Below are 15,550 nucleotides of genomic sequence, written 5' to 3'. Positions count from 1 at the left end.
GGAGAACAGAAGCTGCATGGAGACCTCATAGCAGCCTTCCAGTATCTGAAGGGGGGCTATAGGGATGCTGGGGAGGGACTCTTCATTAGGGACATAGGACAAGGGGTAATGGTTCAAACTTAAACAGGGGAAGTTTAGATTGGATGTAAGAAGGAAGTTCTTTACTGTGAGTGTGGTTGAGACACTGGAATGGGTTGCCCAAGGAAGCTGTGAATGCTCCACCCCTGGCAGTGTTCCAGGCCAGGGTGGATGGAGTCTTGGGTGACATGGTTTAGTGCAAGGTGTCCCTGCCCAGGGCAAAGGGGGTGGAACTAGATGATCTTAAGGTTCTTTCTAACCCTAAGTATTCTATGATTCTATAGGACTGGTAACCACACACCTTCTGCTGTGTCCCACAGCAATGAGATGCAGTTCTGGTACATGTGGGGGGCTGCAAGGAAGGGAGAGCAGCCACTGGACAACCTCTCCCAAACAGCTGGACATCTCATACTTGGTGCTTACTTTGGAGGTCCCTCTCCATGGTGCTGGCCACACAGAAAGGCTCAATTCCTAACCAACTCCAGAAAAACAGAAGAAGTGCTAAACCCAGCTGAGCTGCAGGCCAATGGGTCCCTGTACTGTGACAAAAAGGGATGGTCACACACAGATCTGCTATTCAGGCCAGTGCAACAGAAAGAAGCCCAGGAAGAGTAGCTGGAGTTGCCATGTCCATGCTCAATGAAGATGCTGTAGGCATGAGCTGCAGCGTTGACCCTGGTCTCAAAGTAGCTTCTGCAGCACCAAACACCATAGATACCACCTCTGGTAGTCCCACAGATGAGAGAACACTGGGATTGTGCAAGGCAAAGGAGCAAGAAAGGATATCTAAGAGCAGTAAGAGCTTTCCCCAAACAAGCTGGCTCTGAGAGTACACCTAAGTTTGGATAGGAAACAGACTGCTGCCTTGCCTGCTCACAGGATAGCCTGACTGAGAGTTCACCCAACCCTGCAAGTCTTGTATCAGCTTTTGTTAAATACCTGCTAGGATAGGATCATGGAGCCACAGGAGGAGTCATTCAGAACAAGATGGCTCTAAGAGAAACAAGAACAAGAAGATTTGGCTTCCTTGGTACAGGAGAAATGGCCCTGGAATGCATCCAGCAGAGGCCACTAAGATGGTCAGAACTGGAATACAAGGTATATGAGGTGGATACACCTCCCAGAAGCATTTTTCCCAGCTACTCCAACGCATCCACCTCTTGAATCAATCACCCCGAAGTTCTCCCATGTTACTGTTGATATGACTGCACTCACTGCTTATGGGGACAGCACAGACCCTTGTCTGTGAGGAGAGAAGCCTGGTGATGTAATTCAGCTCCATGATGCTCCCTACACAGAAGCCCCAAAGAACACTTTAACCAAGGCTCCAAGTCTGGAGTTCCCAAAATGTTGTTTTCAAAGGGCCACTTAACAAGGCAGGGCATAAGGCTCAAAACCAAAGCCCAGGATGTGCAGGGCTGCAGTTCAACACCCTGAAAAGCAGGTTTTCACTAACTCCCTCTGAAACATTATCCTTCTGAGAGGCCCTTGCTGCAATGCAGCATTGGAGGTAGATGGGTAGAATGGCTGGTGTCCAGAGTATGTAGAATCATAGAACCAACTAGGTTAGAAAAGACCTTTAAGATCAAGTCAAACGGTTACCCCAGGCCTGACAAGTCCACTACACATAGCTGGAGTGTGCTTGCCACCGTGTAGACTACAGCTATTTGGTGCTGACTCTGGACTGATTAGTGGAGAGCAGAGACCCCCTTAATGCACAGACACAGAAGACCTAGAATAGGTTTAGTTGTTTATAGCTGCAGCATTTCATATCCTGGGAAGTATGCCATAGCTATAAAGCCCCACTTGGGACTCCATGATGAGAAATATGAGCAGTGTCTGCCTGTGGTTTGGAAAAACCTTCTTCTAGAATCTGAAGTCCAGCCCAGTAGAGAGCAACATAGGTGTCAACATTATAATGTATCCCTGCCCCTGGCAGGGTGGTTGGAACTAGATGATCCTTAGGGTCCCTTCCAACCCAAACCAATCTGTGATTCATTATATGATAAAACAGGGCCATAGCTGAGACCTTGTCCTCCTCACCTAGAAATGGGAAGCCAGCAGTTTCTATGAGGGGCTACTCAATCATTTGTATGGCTTTACTGAAGGGCTCTTCGGAGAAGTCACACTGTGAGGGATTGCCCAGATGAAGCAGAGTCTCAGCTGGCGTGTTCTTAGGCCAGATTGGATGGGCCTTGAGCAATCTGGTCTAGTGGAAGGTGTCCCTGCCCGTGGCAGGACGGTTGGAACTGGATGATATTCTACTAGACCAGGTTGCTCAAGGTCCCATTCAAGCTGTCTTATTACTCTATGATTCTAAGACCTGTTTCTGAGCAAAGAATGAAGCATCTGAAATAACAAATCCCAGATCACTTTAAAAAAAGTAATTTTTTAAACTGCACATAGCTTTTGTTTAGATGTGCAATCACAATTAAAGTTAAAACCCTCAATTCAGTTAAGTTCTGTTTGTTTTTTTAAAATGACTGCAAGAATTCAAACCAAGTCTCAGCTGACATGAACCATCAAGGAGCAGCCAGGGACATTCAAAGACCAAAAGGCTTTGAAAAATAGTCTGGGAAAGCCAAGTCAGACATATTGTCTAGAAATCCATAGTAGGCTGAAACCTACACCTACACCCCACACACTACAAACACACTTACACATCCCCACATGAAGTCATGGCTGCGTTAGTCAGAATCTGAGGACAACGAGAAACCACTAGTGAAACCACAATAACACTTGAAATAAAAAAAAAAACCAAACAAGTAACAGGTGACAGATATGTCACAGCAGAAAAGCCTTTGCACTCCTCAAAAATCAGGATCAGGACAGCAGGTACAAGAGCAGGCAAGAGAAGCTGGGAGCAGCAATGGGTGTTGGTTACAGCAGTGAGGCTGGTCAGGAACTGGGTCAAGCAGAAAAGGAAGAAGAACTCAAGCTGCCATTACTGCTTTGACTGTAAGAAATGGAAAGCATCACTGCTCTTCCTGTAGATCTTTCTCTGTAGCTCTTTCCCTGTAGATCGTCTACAGGGATCTGCTGCCATTATCAGTGCTGCACATCATTTGTGGCAGTGAGGGACACTGACAATTAGTCACCAGTAAGAGTGTGACCCGTCAACACTAACCCTGACACAAGAGCAAGATGGTTTCTACGACAGGGATGCTCTCCATGAGAAGCCAGAGAGACCATCTCATCACACCAGGATTTCTTGGCACCAGAATAACCCTGTATCTAGGAGCATCTCTGGGGGGTTTTGCAGTGAAAAGGAAAACAATGCAAAATAAAATGCTCTAGGATAGTCAGTACAGCTTTGCTGAGAGACTGAGGCATTAATATGACACATGACAGAGACTTGGCTTAAAGAAACCACCAAAAGAAGGAACAAAAAAGCTCAGAAAAAGACTGTGTTGTTACAAAGACGAGAGAAAAGCCTGACTGCAGCTAGACAGCAGCAAGCTGAATGGTGACCAACAACAGAGGAAGTCACCAAATGTGAAAGGCAAAGCCAGGTACTATGGTATTTTCAGCCACAATCAGCCTCTCAGCATGCCTTAAGCCTGGGTCTAAGAAATGGAGAGCCTGCAGAAGAATCTCTCACCAGGACAAGTTCACATACTGCCTTAGGCTCAGCACAGGCACACAAGGGCTTCAGAAAGGAGTTAATTGTCTCTGCAGCTGCAGCCAGGAAAGGACTGCAGCCTGGGTAACAGCCCTCACTGGGACAACCAGCAGAGTTGAGAATCAGTAGTGGAGCTTCCAGCCACATGAGCTGTTCCCAGATGCCTCAAATTAAGTTGAATTCTGCATGGTGCAGTTCTCTGCTCCTGTGTGTCTAGAAGAAAAGCTTTAGTACACAGAACTCCTCCAGTTTTTTCAGCTGAGTTGATCTAATAAAAATCTCTCCTCCATCTCTAAACTTCATGTTGCCTGTTTACTTCGGCCACCACTGCTCAAGCACTGCCTTTACACATTGTATACCTTCATTAAAAGGTATTCCTTATGCACTAAATGCGCATTGCCAACCACCTCCAACACCATCTGCACATTCACTGCCTCAGTTGCCTTCTGCAGTGTAGGGGACACCTGGTCCCTGCTCTACCTTGGTTTCAGACCTCATGTTCCATCTGCAAACCAAGCCTGCAAATGCAGAAAATCATTAACGCTCTGCACAGAGGTCACATAGCACCATCCCTTCTTCAGCAGCACACAAGCTCTCTGGCTGTGAAGCCCTGGCGCTGCCTAACCTCCATTTTCAGGGCAAACTTCAACACAATCTCTTCATCTGTCACTGACCTTTCAAAAAACAATTCATAAACAGCAGTAAAATACATGTTGGGTCTCAGCACTAATGGGCCCTCCTCAGAGCTACTGACCTAAAACTCATCTGGTGCAGAACTACACTTCCTCCTGTGCAGCCAGACTGAACCTGAAGTCTTCTAAGGCTATTACCAGTGGATTCAAAGCACATGGTCCTGCTACACAGCCTCACCACTTAAAAGTACATGCTCAGAAACACAGGCAGATGATTTGAATGCCAGAAGCTCAGTAGCCCTCAAGTCCCTGGGCCTGATACATACTGCAGAGGGACACATTAATCCACCTTACTTCGAGGTTACTCAAGCACAGATCCTTGCTTTGGTCTGAAATTAGAATAATTTTCTTAGCACTCCATAAAGAAATGTTGCTGCTTCCTTCTGAATGGCTCAGACCTTACAAAGTTGGTACTGATGTAAACCACAGCCTGATCTCAGCCATGTGCCATCTGCAAGGGTGAACACAGGTCAGCTTACTGTTCCCAAGACACTTCCAAATTTAAAAGTACTCATTTAGATCAGTGTTACCTGGGGAGAAGCAGCAAGTACTATTATTACTGTATTTTAGTGACAGAGCTGCCCTATACAGAGAAAAACGGGGGGCTGTGATTCAACACCAAAACTGACAGCCCAACTGGCAGCATCCATGGATGTTTCCTGGACGCCAACCACCTGCTTCTACCAACACAACAGTAGATAGCTTAACATTCAACAATCTTGTCCTTCTTATTGCTGTGAGAGCTTGATTTACCCATTTCTCAGGGCTGTAAGACGCTGCTACAATTCAGCCACTAACAGAGGCAATGTCAAGTCTTCTAATCTTTCCACTCACAAAGACAAGGATTTGAGAGCCTTGTGCTCTTAAGAGAGGCATGCACCACAAAGGACCAAGCTGCTCCACTTTTCATCATTAGTGCATGACAGGATGTACCTCACTAGATTTCCTGAAGGGCTGTATGATGTGTATGGCTGGGACTGAGTCTGTGGGCAATAAATACATCAATGACTTTGTGGAGGTGTAAGTGACCTTTTTAATAAACAGGATTCAAGCAAAATAAACAATTCCCTCTGATCTGCCACTGTGAGAAGAGTTCAGGTAACTAGCACACAAGATGATGCTGTATGGGCATAATGGAGGAAGAAGGGAAGACAAGAACAAGCTGTCAGCAACTTGATGAGCTTCCTCAGTAAATCAGCAGACACCAGCTCAGCAAAACTCTCCAGATACAATATTGGTGGATCCATGAGAAACAGCTCAAATCAAAAGAGAAATCCCTACATTGGAAGGTGCTACATTAGAAAAACCATCAAAATATTGAGTGCCGCTAGAGCCACAGCAATGGCACAGAGACAGGTAAGATCTCCCAGCTGTTCCTGGGGTTGGGAATAGCCACACAGTGAGGGACTCACTCAACCAGTTCACAGGCAGTGTGTGTGTGTGCTAGAGGGGTGTTGGTGGCAGGGAGGTCAGGCTATTGAACGAGGTGGTGGTGTAGAGTGGCAGCAACGGAAGGTGAAGGGCAGCACTCAATGATGTCAACTCCATCTTGCTCAGCTGGCTAGTGCAAATAGTCGTCTACTCTGGCAAAGGAGCAGGAGCCCAAGCCCACGCGAGCCATAAGCCGCAAACATTCCGAGGCCTGGCCCAGGGCAAGCATCAGTGGGGGCTGCTTTGGCACGTTCTGAGATTCTGTGGGGCAAAAAAAAGAAATCTGTTTAGAAGAGGTGTCCGGCTGCCTGTGCTAGGTCCCACTCAGTCCCACCCGGTCATCAGGCCCAGCACCCCTGGCAGAAAGTGCTGGCTCTGGAAGGAAGCTATTCCTGAGCACCACTGGCTCTGCACCACTGCTCCTCTGCATACCCCACCACCCATGACATGTCCCACATGGAGCCACAGCTCACCACAGCCTTTGAGAAAGTGCTACTGTGGTGGCCAGGGAAAGAAAAAGGCAACGGAGCTCCTGCTGCAAAACCCCCAAAACATGAGAAATCAAAGTGTGGAAGAATAAGGAAAAGCAGGAGAAACTGGAACCAAATGAGAGGCAACCTCTCCATCTCTCCCACTTATGCAAGTCTACACAGCAGTCCAAGCACCAGACAAACTCACTCACTGGTCACTGCTTCTTTCCAACATCATGTTTGCTATGTATGCAAGAAGGAATCCTCAGCTGACCTAGACAAGGTGTTTTCCGAGGGCTAGATCATTACCACAGCCTCAATTCTGACACTGGACTACAGGCAGTCAGGCCCTCTGGGCTATAAGAAGCATAGCACATGATGGAAACACACAGAGGCAATGCCTGAAGGGAATACAAACTCTGCCCACGTTTAACTCTGCACGTTCTGCATGAGCTCAAAGGTAAGTGGAATTACAGCTCCCCTCTGCTTTATATCCAGCACTATGGAAACCTGCTTCACTTACGATACTGCAACACAGCAACTGCATTCCCTGCCAGAAAGTAGAATGATAGTAGGACAAGCCTCTGCCAACCCAAACAGCACGGAAAAGAGCTCTGGTAATGCCAGCAAAATGATTCAGGTGAGTTCAGAGCAAGAAGGAGAGGCAGGAAATGTATCAAAAAGATCTTGGCTTCTTTAATAAGCAGGGGAGGAAAATCCTAAGGAACATCCTTGGAAGTAGCATTGAGGAAGACCCAAGGAAGGGAGTGAAAAGAAGATTACATCAGAAGGATTCATTCTCTGTAGGCTTTCCTTTCTGCATCACGGCCCTGTCAGTCCTGAGCAACAGGAAGAGAGGCAGAAGTACAAGTATTTCTGAGCTTTTCCTGCCACTCACAGGCTTGCCTGACACAGGACAGCTCTTGAGAGGTATGTCCAGTGGGTGACACTCACATAGGAACCAGGCCTTACCCAATATAGCACTATTAAGAGCAGCACACACAGGTTCCCTCTGGATCGGGTCCAGCTGTTGACCAACAGGGCAGTTCCAAGGATCTGAGTAAGCTAACAAGCTAAATGCATCCTGTATGAGAGAACAGAAAGGTACAGTAAGGTCATGCACAGCTGCAAAGACACAGGAAAACCAGGTCCATCAGCTGGGGCACCTCCTGCCATCACCAAGGTGATAGGTGCCTACCTCCTGAAAAGAAAGGGCCCTTTTCTTCTTGGCAGCAAGGGACCACACTGGGCTGTCAAGATAGTGGATTAAAAAGGGTGCCCTCTCCATGTGGCAGGGGAGCCAGCACAGGAAGGCAGGTAGTCACCTGGAGAGAAGAGCATGCATGTAGTTGCTCCAGGAAGGCAGGCAGGAACTGTGTTTCTTCTGTCCCATGCTGAGAATTTGGTCTAGATGATCTGTGCTCACCAAGCTTCCACCTCTGATCCCCATGCAGGCCCCCTCTTCCTCACCAATAGCAGAAGTGGGGCATACCCACAGCTCTGCAAAGGAGCCCACAACCACAGTCCTGGCCCACAGAACTGCTGCGAGGCAGCATGAGGCCCAGGCTTACCTGAAGCATCTTTTTGTGCACTGTGTTCTTTCCATATTCCCTGCAAAGCTGCTCACTCAGAATCTGCAGCTCACGTCCAAACTGGATCATTCGTTCTGTGGCAGCATGGTTCCCTCCACACAGCTGCCTCTGGGGGCAGCTGTCTTCTAGAGAAAAGGCAGAGGAGAAGTAACAATTGTCCTTCATTCCCCACCATTGCCCACTCTGTGACATGACACCCATAAACTCTTTCCCCTTCTGGAGAAGGTAGCTGCTCTCCACTCTGAGTTTATCCCACTCGAAGCCTTCTGTGATTCCTTAACTGCAATAGCCAGTGGTATTTTTCATAGCACTTTTTAGGTACAGGGAAAACTTAAGCTCAGTTTGTTTAATGCCTGAGGATTAGCTACATATCAAGCCTTTTGATAAAATCATGGGAGCTTGCACCTCCAGCCACGTTTCCTCTTCACGTGCCTAGTATAGCACACACAACTGGTAACTTCTTGGTCTAACCAATCCCAGACTCCAAAAACTTTGTCAAAGATGCTAACACCACCAACTTCCCAGAACGGGTTGCCCACAAGACCCATTCTAACTGGAGGAATTCCCAGTTTCATTCTCTCCCTCCCACCCCAAAGTTCAAAGTTGAACTTCGTGATAGGGCATCAGCCACCTTTCCACAGCTCAGTTCAGTTCCTCAGCTGGCATAAGTGCCAGGACTGCTCTAAGCTGGTTTAATGACCAGTACTGAACAACCCTTTGACTCCTACTGCTTTCCCTGCTCCACATCACCAGCACTGGTGAGAGACTATGAAAAACCAGACCTAGTTTAGTTCCAGGACAGATTCATCTTCCCCGTGAAACAGGCATCTTGAGAACTTCATTCACTGAGGTGGGTATGTGTTTTTTTTTCCCCCAGTCCAATTACAATCGATCTCTCAATACCAACTCTTTCTATTTCCCTTTACCCTTCCTGCCTCTGACGCCCTACCCATGCTGGATTCATCAGTTTGCAGGATCTCTTCATGTTTGTAGGTGCCATTCATTATCCTGGTAGATGAATTTTCCAGGACTCCATTAGGGTAATGCTCAGCCTCCATTTCCATCTCACTGTCACTGAGGTGAAAGAAACAAAGAAAAGTCAGAGGTAGGTCCATGCACACCTCTCAAAGTTCAACAAGGGCAAAGGCAAGTTCCTGCATTTGGGTCATAGCAATCCCAAACACAAATACAAACTGGATGGAGCAGCTCTGAGGAGAAGGAGGTGTTGGGTGACGAGAAGCTCCCTATGATCCAGCTTCAGTGTGCTCTTGAGCCCAGATCCCCCCAAATGTGCTGGGCTGCAACACTAGAGCATCAGCAGCAGGTCAAGGGAAGGGATTCTCTCCCTCTACTGTGCTCTGGGGAGAACCCCCCTGCAGTCCTGTGTCCAGCTCTGAGGCAAAAACACAAAAGGGATGTGAAGCTGTTGGAGTGAGTTCAGAGGAGGCCACGGAGATGCTGCGAGGGCTGGAGCAGCTCTGCTCTGGAGACAGGCTGAGAGAGCTGGGCTTTTTCAGCCTGGAAAAGAGAAGTCTCCAGGGAGACCTTCCAGCAGCTCCCAGTGCCTGAAGGGGCTGCCAAGATATCTGGAGAGGGGCTTTTGACAAGGACCTGTAGGGACAGGACAAAGGGGAATAGCTTTAAACTGACAGAGGGAGACTGAGATGAGATTTTAGGCAGAAGTTCTTCCCTGTGAGGGTGCTGAGCCCCTGGCACAGGTTGCCCAGAGAAGCTGTGGCTGCCCCATCTCTGGCAGTGTTCAAGGCCAGGCTGGACGGGGCTTGGAGCAACCTGGTCTAATGGAAGGTGCCCATGCCTCTGGAAGGAGTAGGAACTGGATGAGCTTCTGGATTCTATGAGCCTCCAAGCCTAAGCCAGAGCAGGGGAACTGGAACAGGCTTGTTTCTGCTGGGAATAATAGTGATCTTGTAGATAATTCTGATGCTCAGAAGAGCAGGGCAGATGCCTTTCTGGCTCCTCCTGAAGCCTACACCTACACCCCACACATCACAAACACACTTACACACCCCCACAGAGTAGACTCAGAAGGAGCCCTCTCCCACCATCTCACCCTTCTCAGGCACCTACAAAGAAAAAAAAAAATACCTGGTTTCTTGATTACTCGTGCTACTGTGCTGCTGAGATTTGGTAGAATCTGTAGAATTGGACTCAGAGTAGTTCACAGATGAGGGGGAGGAGGAAGAGGAAGATGAAGATGATGAACTCAGTGTTGGGTATTTACTGTGACTCTGTTTGCTTTTCATGGATACAACTCCATTGCTACAGGTTGGACTGTCCGCTCCTGTAAGTCAAGAGGAAGGAAAAATGAGACCAGAATGGCAATATCACTATACTGTGAAGCCAGCAATTTATCAAGAGAGCAGACCCCAAAGGAAGAAAGCAAAATAAGACTTCAGAGCTTCAATTATGGTTCATTGTCCTTAAATTCAGTGGGGCTTAGAGAAAACACAGATGTATACAGAAGGAATCCCATTGCTCACCAGCAATATTTGAGCTGAAGGAAAAAACCTGTCTAAAACCAGGTTGCAAATAAAAGATGAGCAGAAACAGCTCACACAGGTATAGAAATTATTTTTGAAATATGAAGCATGGATGGTTTGTAAAGAAGTTTACAAACCCTCTTCTCACAAAATCAAGTATTTCTCATAAACCCCCTATCCAGAAAAACTAAGCAAACACAGGTGAAAACTGGGCAACAAGGAGAACTCTTGGCAGTAACAACTTGCCAGGCTTTCCACAACCTACCTTACATTAGGGGTATATTCGTTTCACACAACACTCAGCATGTAAGAACAACCCTCTTAAAAGTCACGAGCTTCAGAACAGACATCACTGAAAGGAGAGTCAGGCTTGAAATTTCAACTGGTCCCCCCCCCCACCAACAGGTGTCTAACAAGCTGTGGAACTCACTGACACAAGACAAAACCCCTTAGTCATTACTGCAAGTTTTATATGGATTCAGATAGGACTGGCTAACCTTACAGGGGCTATTTAATACCAAGACAACTGTGAATAATAATTTGGAAAAACCTCATTATGGTTTTTCTGCCTTCATATATTCTTCCCTAGGCAAACCACTACTGACCACAGGATCTTGGCTAGATGATGGAACCTGGCATGGCTGTTCTTCCAGAAATGGTGATACATTCAAATTCATCAGCTGATCACACAGTTATAGTTAGGGAATTTATTTCTGTTTTTATCATGACAACACAGAGATCCAAACAAGTGCATTTTAATGACAAAGACGCAGCAGACTGTGCACTACAGTTCTGCTTAACCTTTGAAAATGTGCACTGATTAAATGATCACTATTTTCAAAGCACAAGGTCTGACAGAGAGAACTGTGAAGGTGATGTCCCATGGATGGAGACACATACATGTGAGTGCTGCCTTGTGCTGCAGATGCAGGCATTTTCTGGCTGAAAACAGGTATTACCAAGAGCTTTTATGGACTGATGGGATGATTCTGACTACCTAGTCAGAGAAACATACCCAGGGTTTCTCACAACACAATACAGGAAAACAAAGATACTGGCTTAGGAAGGTGAGTGACAGCTTGGAGGCATTCAAGTACCTGTCTTCCTTTCCCTTCAGTGTTTGCCTGTGCACAGCAGTGGGAATACCAAAACAAAATACACTTACATGGCTGTGAGCAGCTCAAGGCTCAGTGAAGCAGCTCTGAGTGTTTTCAGGGGCTCTGCAGGTCATACTCCCTGGTCCACTCCATCTTCAAAGCCTTAGTCAATAATTACCTAAGGAACATATCTTGGGTGTCCTGGTTTATCTTGTTCTTTCCACTTCAAATCATGAAGTTTACTTTCCCTAACTGCAAAGAGTTGATGCTCCAGAGATGGGCTTTGAAGGAACATAACTGTTCCCTTCTCACATGCTTAGAGCTTGCAAACCAAAGTCCATGGGGCAGGGAGATCCTCTCATGCAAGTCAACCCCCCTAACCTTTCACTCAGTTGGCCAAAACTGAGCAGCATCTTCTGCTCAGCTCTTACTGAAAAGCAGTTCTTTTGCAAACTCCAAGGTCGAGGAGCAGGGCTTGTTTTCAGACCTCCTCGTACAGCTCTGTCAGTGGAACACTGAGTCACTAGTGGCTGCATGAGAAGGCCACCTTCAAAATCTTCTTTATTGTGAAAAAAAAAAACAACCTGCTGTGCAGACAGTTGTCAGTGGAAAATAACTAATGAAAAATTAATTCTTCAACTGTGTAGAGACACCTATGATCACATATGTCCTCTCAGCTGGTTATCACAAAGGAAAGGAGCATTCATTGAATAATACACAGAAAACAGCAGGTAAGGTGAACACATAACCACGTCCACCTTTTACATTTGCTTTTCTCACTACAAGACAGAGAACACACTTACCGGTACTATGAATGTGTGAGTTGTTTGATCCATGTCTAGGACTTAAACTGGGGGACCCGGGGTAACTGTCCTGGGATCTGGGGCTGCGGGCACTGAAACAACGGACCTCACTGTCAGTCCCATTCACCATCTCCACAAACTGTCGACACCTGGTTTCACAGGAGGGAAGAAGGAGAAGAAGCTGCATGACAGCCAGGATGCTCTGCACCGAGGCTTCCTCAGCTACCAAGCGGAGAACTTCTGGAAACTGCATACAAGTTAAACTTCTTGGCTTTCAAAAACACATTTCAGACTCCTGGTACCCACGTATTGCAAGTGCTCTGATAATGCTATAGGAGGAAAGAGTTCAGAAACTTCAACTTTGAAGTTAATGAATGTTGAGACATTCCCAAAAAAGCAAGCTTATTTCCATTGTAGTAAGAATAAACTGCTCCTTTACAGCATGCTTTCATCTCCACCACCTCTGCAGGTACTCCAAAATTCTATTGTGGGTTGTATTTTTTTCAGATAAAAGATACTAAATCTTCCAAACATCATAGTTCCCCCACTATCCCATCAGCCTGGAAATACTGGCAGCCAACAGAAAACAGAGAAGTAAGGGTAAAAAAAGGCAATACTCCCAGAGATAGTGAGAACACTCCCAGAGATAGTGAGGACACTCCCAGAGATAGTGAGGACAACTCCTCATTTAGCTTTACTGGGAATTGTCCTCATATGTCTCAGAAGGCTGGGAAGAGCCACTCTGTACAGCTGGAAGAACTGGGACACATAAGCTCTTTTTCCCTCTAAACTCTTCCCCAGACAGCCCTTTCTATACTTCTGCCTTTCTAGGAACCTCCACAGTGACTGCCACATGCTCCAATGTTGGAAGATCTCTACAAGACAGGTAAACACTACCTGTGAAGGAGCAGAAACTCCTTCACAGAGCAAAAATTTCACCTACCTCTGCCTCACGAGGTAAAGCCATACCAGGTCTGAGCAGCAACAACAGGGCTAGGTCTACATTGCTACAAGCAATGTGCAAAGGGCTGAACCTCCATCCTCTCCCACGTGCTCCCAAAGGGATCTCGAACAATTTGAATTCAGATCAAGGTGTACAGCCAGACTGGATGACTGGATAGCCTCTTTCTTCTCTCCTTCATCTACACATTTCAGCATTAGGGAATATAAAGCTATTCATACTTACTTTAACATGAAGAGCAGGTTGGGGTTATGTTCTAGGAGGCCAGGATAGAGCTGCTGGGTGGCTTCTATAGCCTCTCCCACTCTGCCTGCTAACACTAGCTTCTGTATTCCTGAAAGCAAAAGGAGACCAACTGACACACAGGACTCATCAACAAGAATGGCCAGAGGAATTGTCTCACATATGCCACATGGCTCCCCACTACCACTTTGCATAAAGTCTAGGGAAAACTGGGGACCACATCTTGTTTATTGTGGATCAGGGTGAGAAAAAGCCTGTGAAAATGAGGAAGGCTCTGTTAGTAGCTCAGAAACACCAAGAGTAGAAAGATCTGAAGGAGAAGTAGGCATGTGCTGGGGTGGGTGCTCTGGGACTTTTGTCCTTTAGCCCCAGAGCTATGTAGCCATGGAAAAGAAAGCAAGACATGACAATTTCAGAGGTCATCACCAAGCACATAGAAAAGAAGGTCATCAGGAGTAGTCAGCATGGATTCACCAAGTGTAAGTCTTGCTTGACCAATCTGATAGCCTTCTATGATGACATGGCAGGATGGGTTGATGAAGGGAGAGCAGTGGATGTTATCTACATTGACTTCAGCAAGGCTTTTAACACTGTCTCACATAACATCCTGGTAGGAAATACAGGTTAGATGAATTGACAGTGAGGTGTATCAAAAACTGGCTGAATGGCAGAGCTCAGAGGAGTAGAATCCAGTTGGAGGCCTGTAGTCAGTGGTGTTCCCCAGGGATCAATACTGGGTCCAGTCTAATTCAACTTGTTTATCAATGACCTGGTTCAAGGGCTAGAGTGTTGCCTCAGCAAGTTTGCCGATGATACGAAGCTAGGGGCAGTGGCTGACAAACCTGAAGTCTGCGCTGCCATTCAGTGGGACCTTGATAGGCTGGAGAGAAACCTAATGAGGTTCAACAAGGGCAAGTGGAAGGTCCTGCACCTGGGTAGGAAGAACTCCAAGTACCAGCATAGGCTGGGGCCTGACCTACTAGAGAGCAGTTCAGCTGACAAAGGACCTGGGAGTGTTGGTAGACGATAAGTTAACTATGAGCTGGCAGTGTGCCCGTGAGTCAGAAGGGACAGGAGTACACTGGGGTGCACTGGGAGGAGTGTGGCTAGAAGTCAAGGGAGGTGATCTTCCCCTTCGACTCTGCTCTGGAGAGGCCACATGTGGAGAACTGTGTCCAGTCCTGGGCTCCTCAGTATAAGACAAGGAGCTACTGGAGAGGGTCCAAGGGAGGTTCACAAGGATCACCAGGGGTCTGGAGCATCTCTCTCATGAGGAGAGACTGCAGGAGCTGGGCCTGTTTACTCTAGAGAAGAGGAGACTGAGAGGGGATCATTAATTACATCATCACCATCCATGTAAATCAATACCTCAAAGGTGGATGCCAGGAGGATGGTGCCAGACTCTTTTCAGTGGTGCCCACTGAGAGGACAAGTAGAATAAACTAATATAGAAGTTTCACCTCAACATGAGGAAGAATGACTTCCTTTGAGGGTGGCAGAGCCCTGGAACAGGCTGCCCAGGGGGGTTGTGGAGTCTCCCTCTCTGGAGACATTCAAAACCCTCCTGGTTCCTGTGTGACCTGCTCTAGGTGGCACTGCCTTGGCAAAGGGTTGGACTGGATGATCTCCAGAGGTCCCTTTCAACCGTAATGATTCTGTGATTCTGTGAAGACCCCAGGTCACACCCATGTTACATCCTCTGGCTGGTTCACACTTGGAAGTGTTAGTATGGCTGAGCACCAGACCAGCAGAGTATTTTTAGAGGGCCTGTGGGCTTAAGCCACAGCCCAGTGCTGTTTCCCCCATATCCCTACCTCTAAGTAGAAGTAGTTATACCACCAAAACTGGGTTCCTGCAAGTCCCACTCCAAAGCACTGAAGTTAACACCTGAGCTTGGCTTGCAATAAGGATGTGGCATCCATAAGCCAGCTCCAAGAATCAGCTGCTCACTAGGCTAGAAACAGCTCAACAAGTTGCATGCTTCTAGGAGGTGCAAAGATACAAGGCAGAAGCCATCTGTGATCCTGGGTGTTCATGGCTCATATATATTCCTTCAGTGG

General features: G+C 47.0%; 1 protein-coding gene across 5 annotated transcripts in view; it reads right to left on the bottom strand.

Annotated features, from left to right (window-relative positions):
- Nucleotides 1-733: 733 nt before the first annotated feature.
- The window catches only part of LOC133265129 (ran-binding protein 10), a 72,173-nt gene continuing 57,356 nt past the window's right edge, over nucleotides 734-15,550 (bottom strand). For 3 of the 5 annotated variants that reach the window (XM_061445383.1, XM_061445386.1, XM_061445387.1), the window contains 7 exons: nucleotides 13,473-13,581; nucleotides 12,287-12,435; nucleotides 9,992-10,187; nucleotides 8,835-8,959; nucleotides 7,865-8,010; nucleotides 7,266-7,377; nucleotides 734-6,084 (listed from right to left, as the gene is read on the bottom strand). In XM_061445383.1, the coding sequence (XP_061301367.1) occupies nucleotides 5,954-6,084; nucleotides 7,266-7,377; nucleotides 7,865-8,010; nucleotides 8,835-8,959; nucleotides 9,992-10,187; nucleotides 12,287-12,435; nucleotides 13,473-13,581 (968 nt within the window). In that variant the 3' untranslated portion in view covers nucleotides 734-5,953. The other 2 variants (XM_061445384.1, XM_061445385.1) reach the window with 2 other exon arrangements.

The sequence above is a fragment of the Pezoporus flaviventris genome, unplaced genomic scaffold, assembly GCF_033815535.1.
Source record: "Pezoporus flaviventris isolate CSIRO_AGI_PZ_B2104156 unplaced genomic scaffold, CSIRO_AGI_Pfla_v1 ptg000004l, whole genome shotgun sequence".
NCBI classification, from domain to species: domain Eukaryota; kingdom Metazoa; phylum Chordata; class Aves; order Psittaciformes; family Psittacidae; genus Pezoporus; species Pezoporus flaviventris.
The sequence above is the reverse complement of the archived record's forward strand: the minus strand, read 5'-3'. Positions and strand labels throughout refer to the sequence as shown.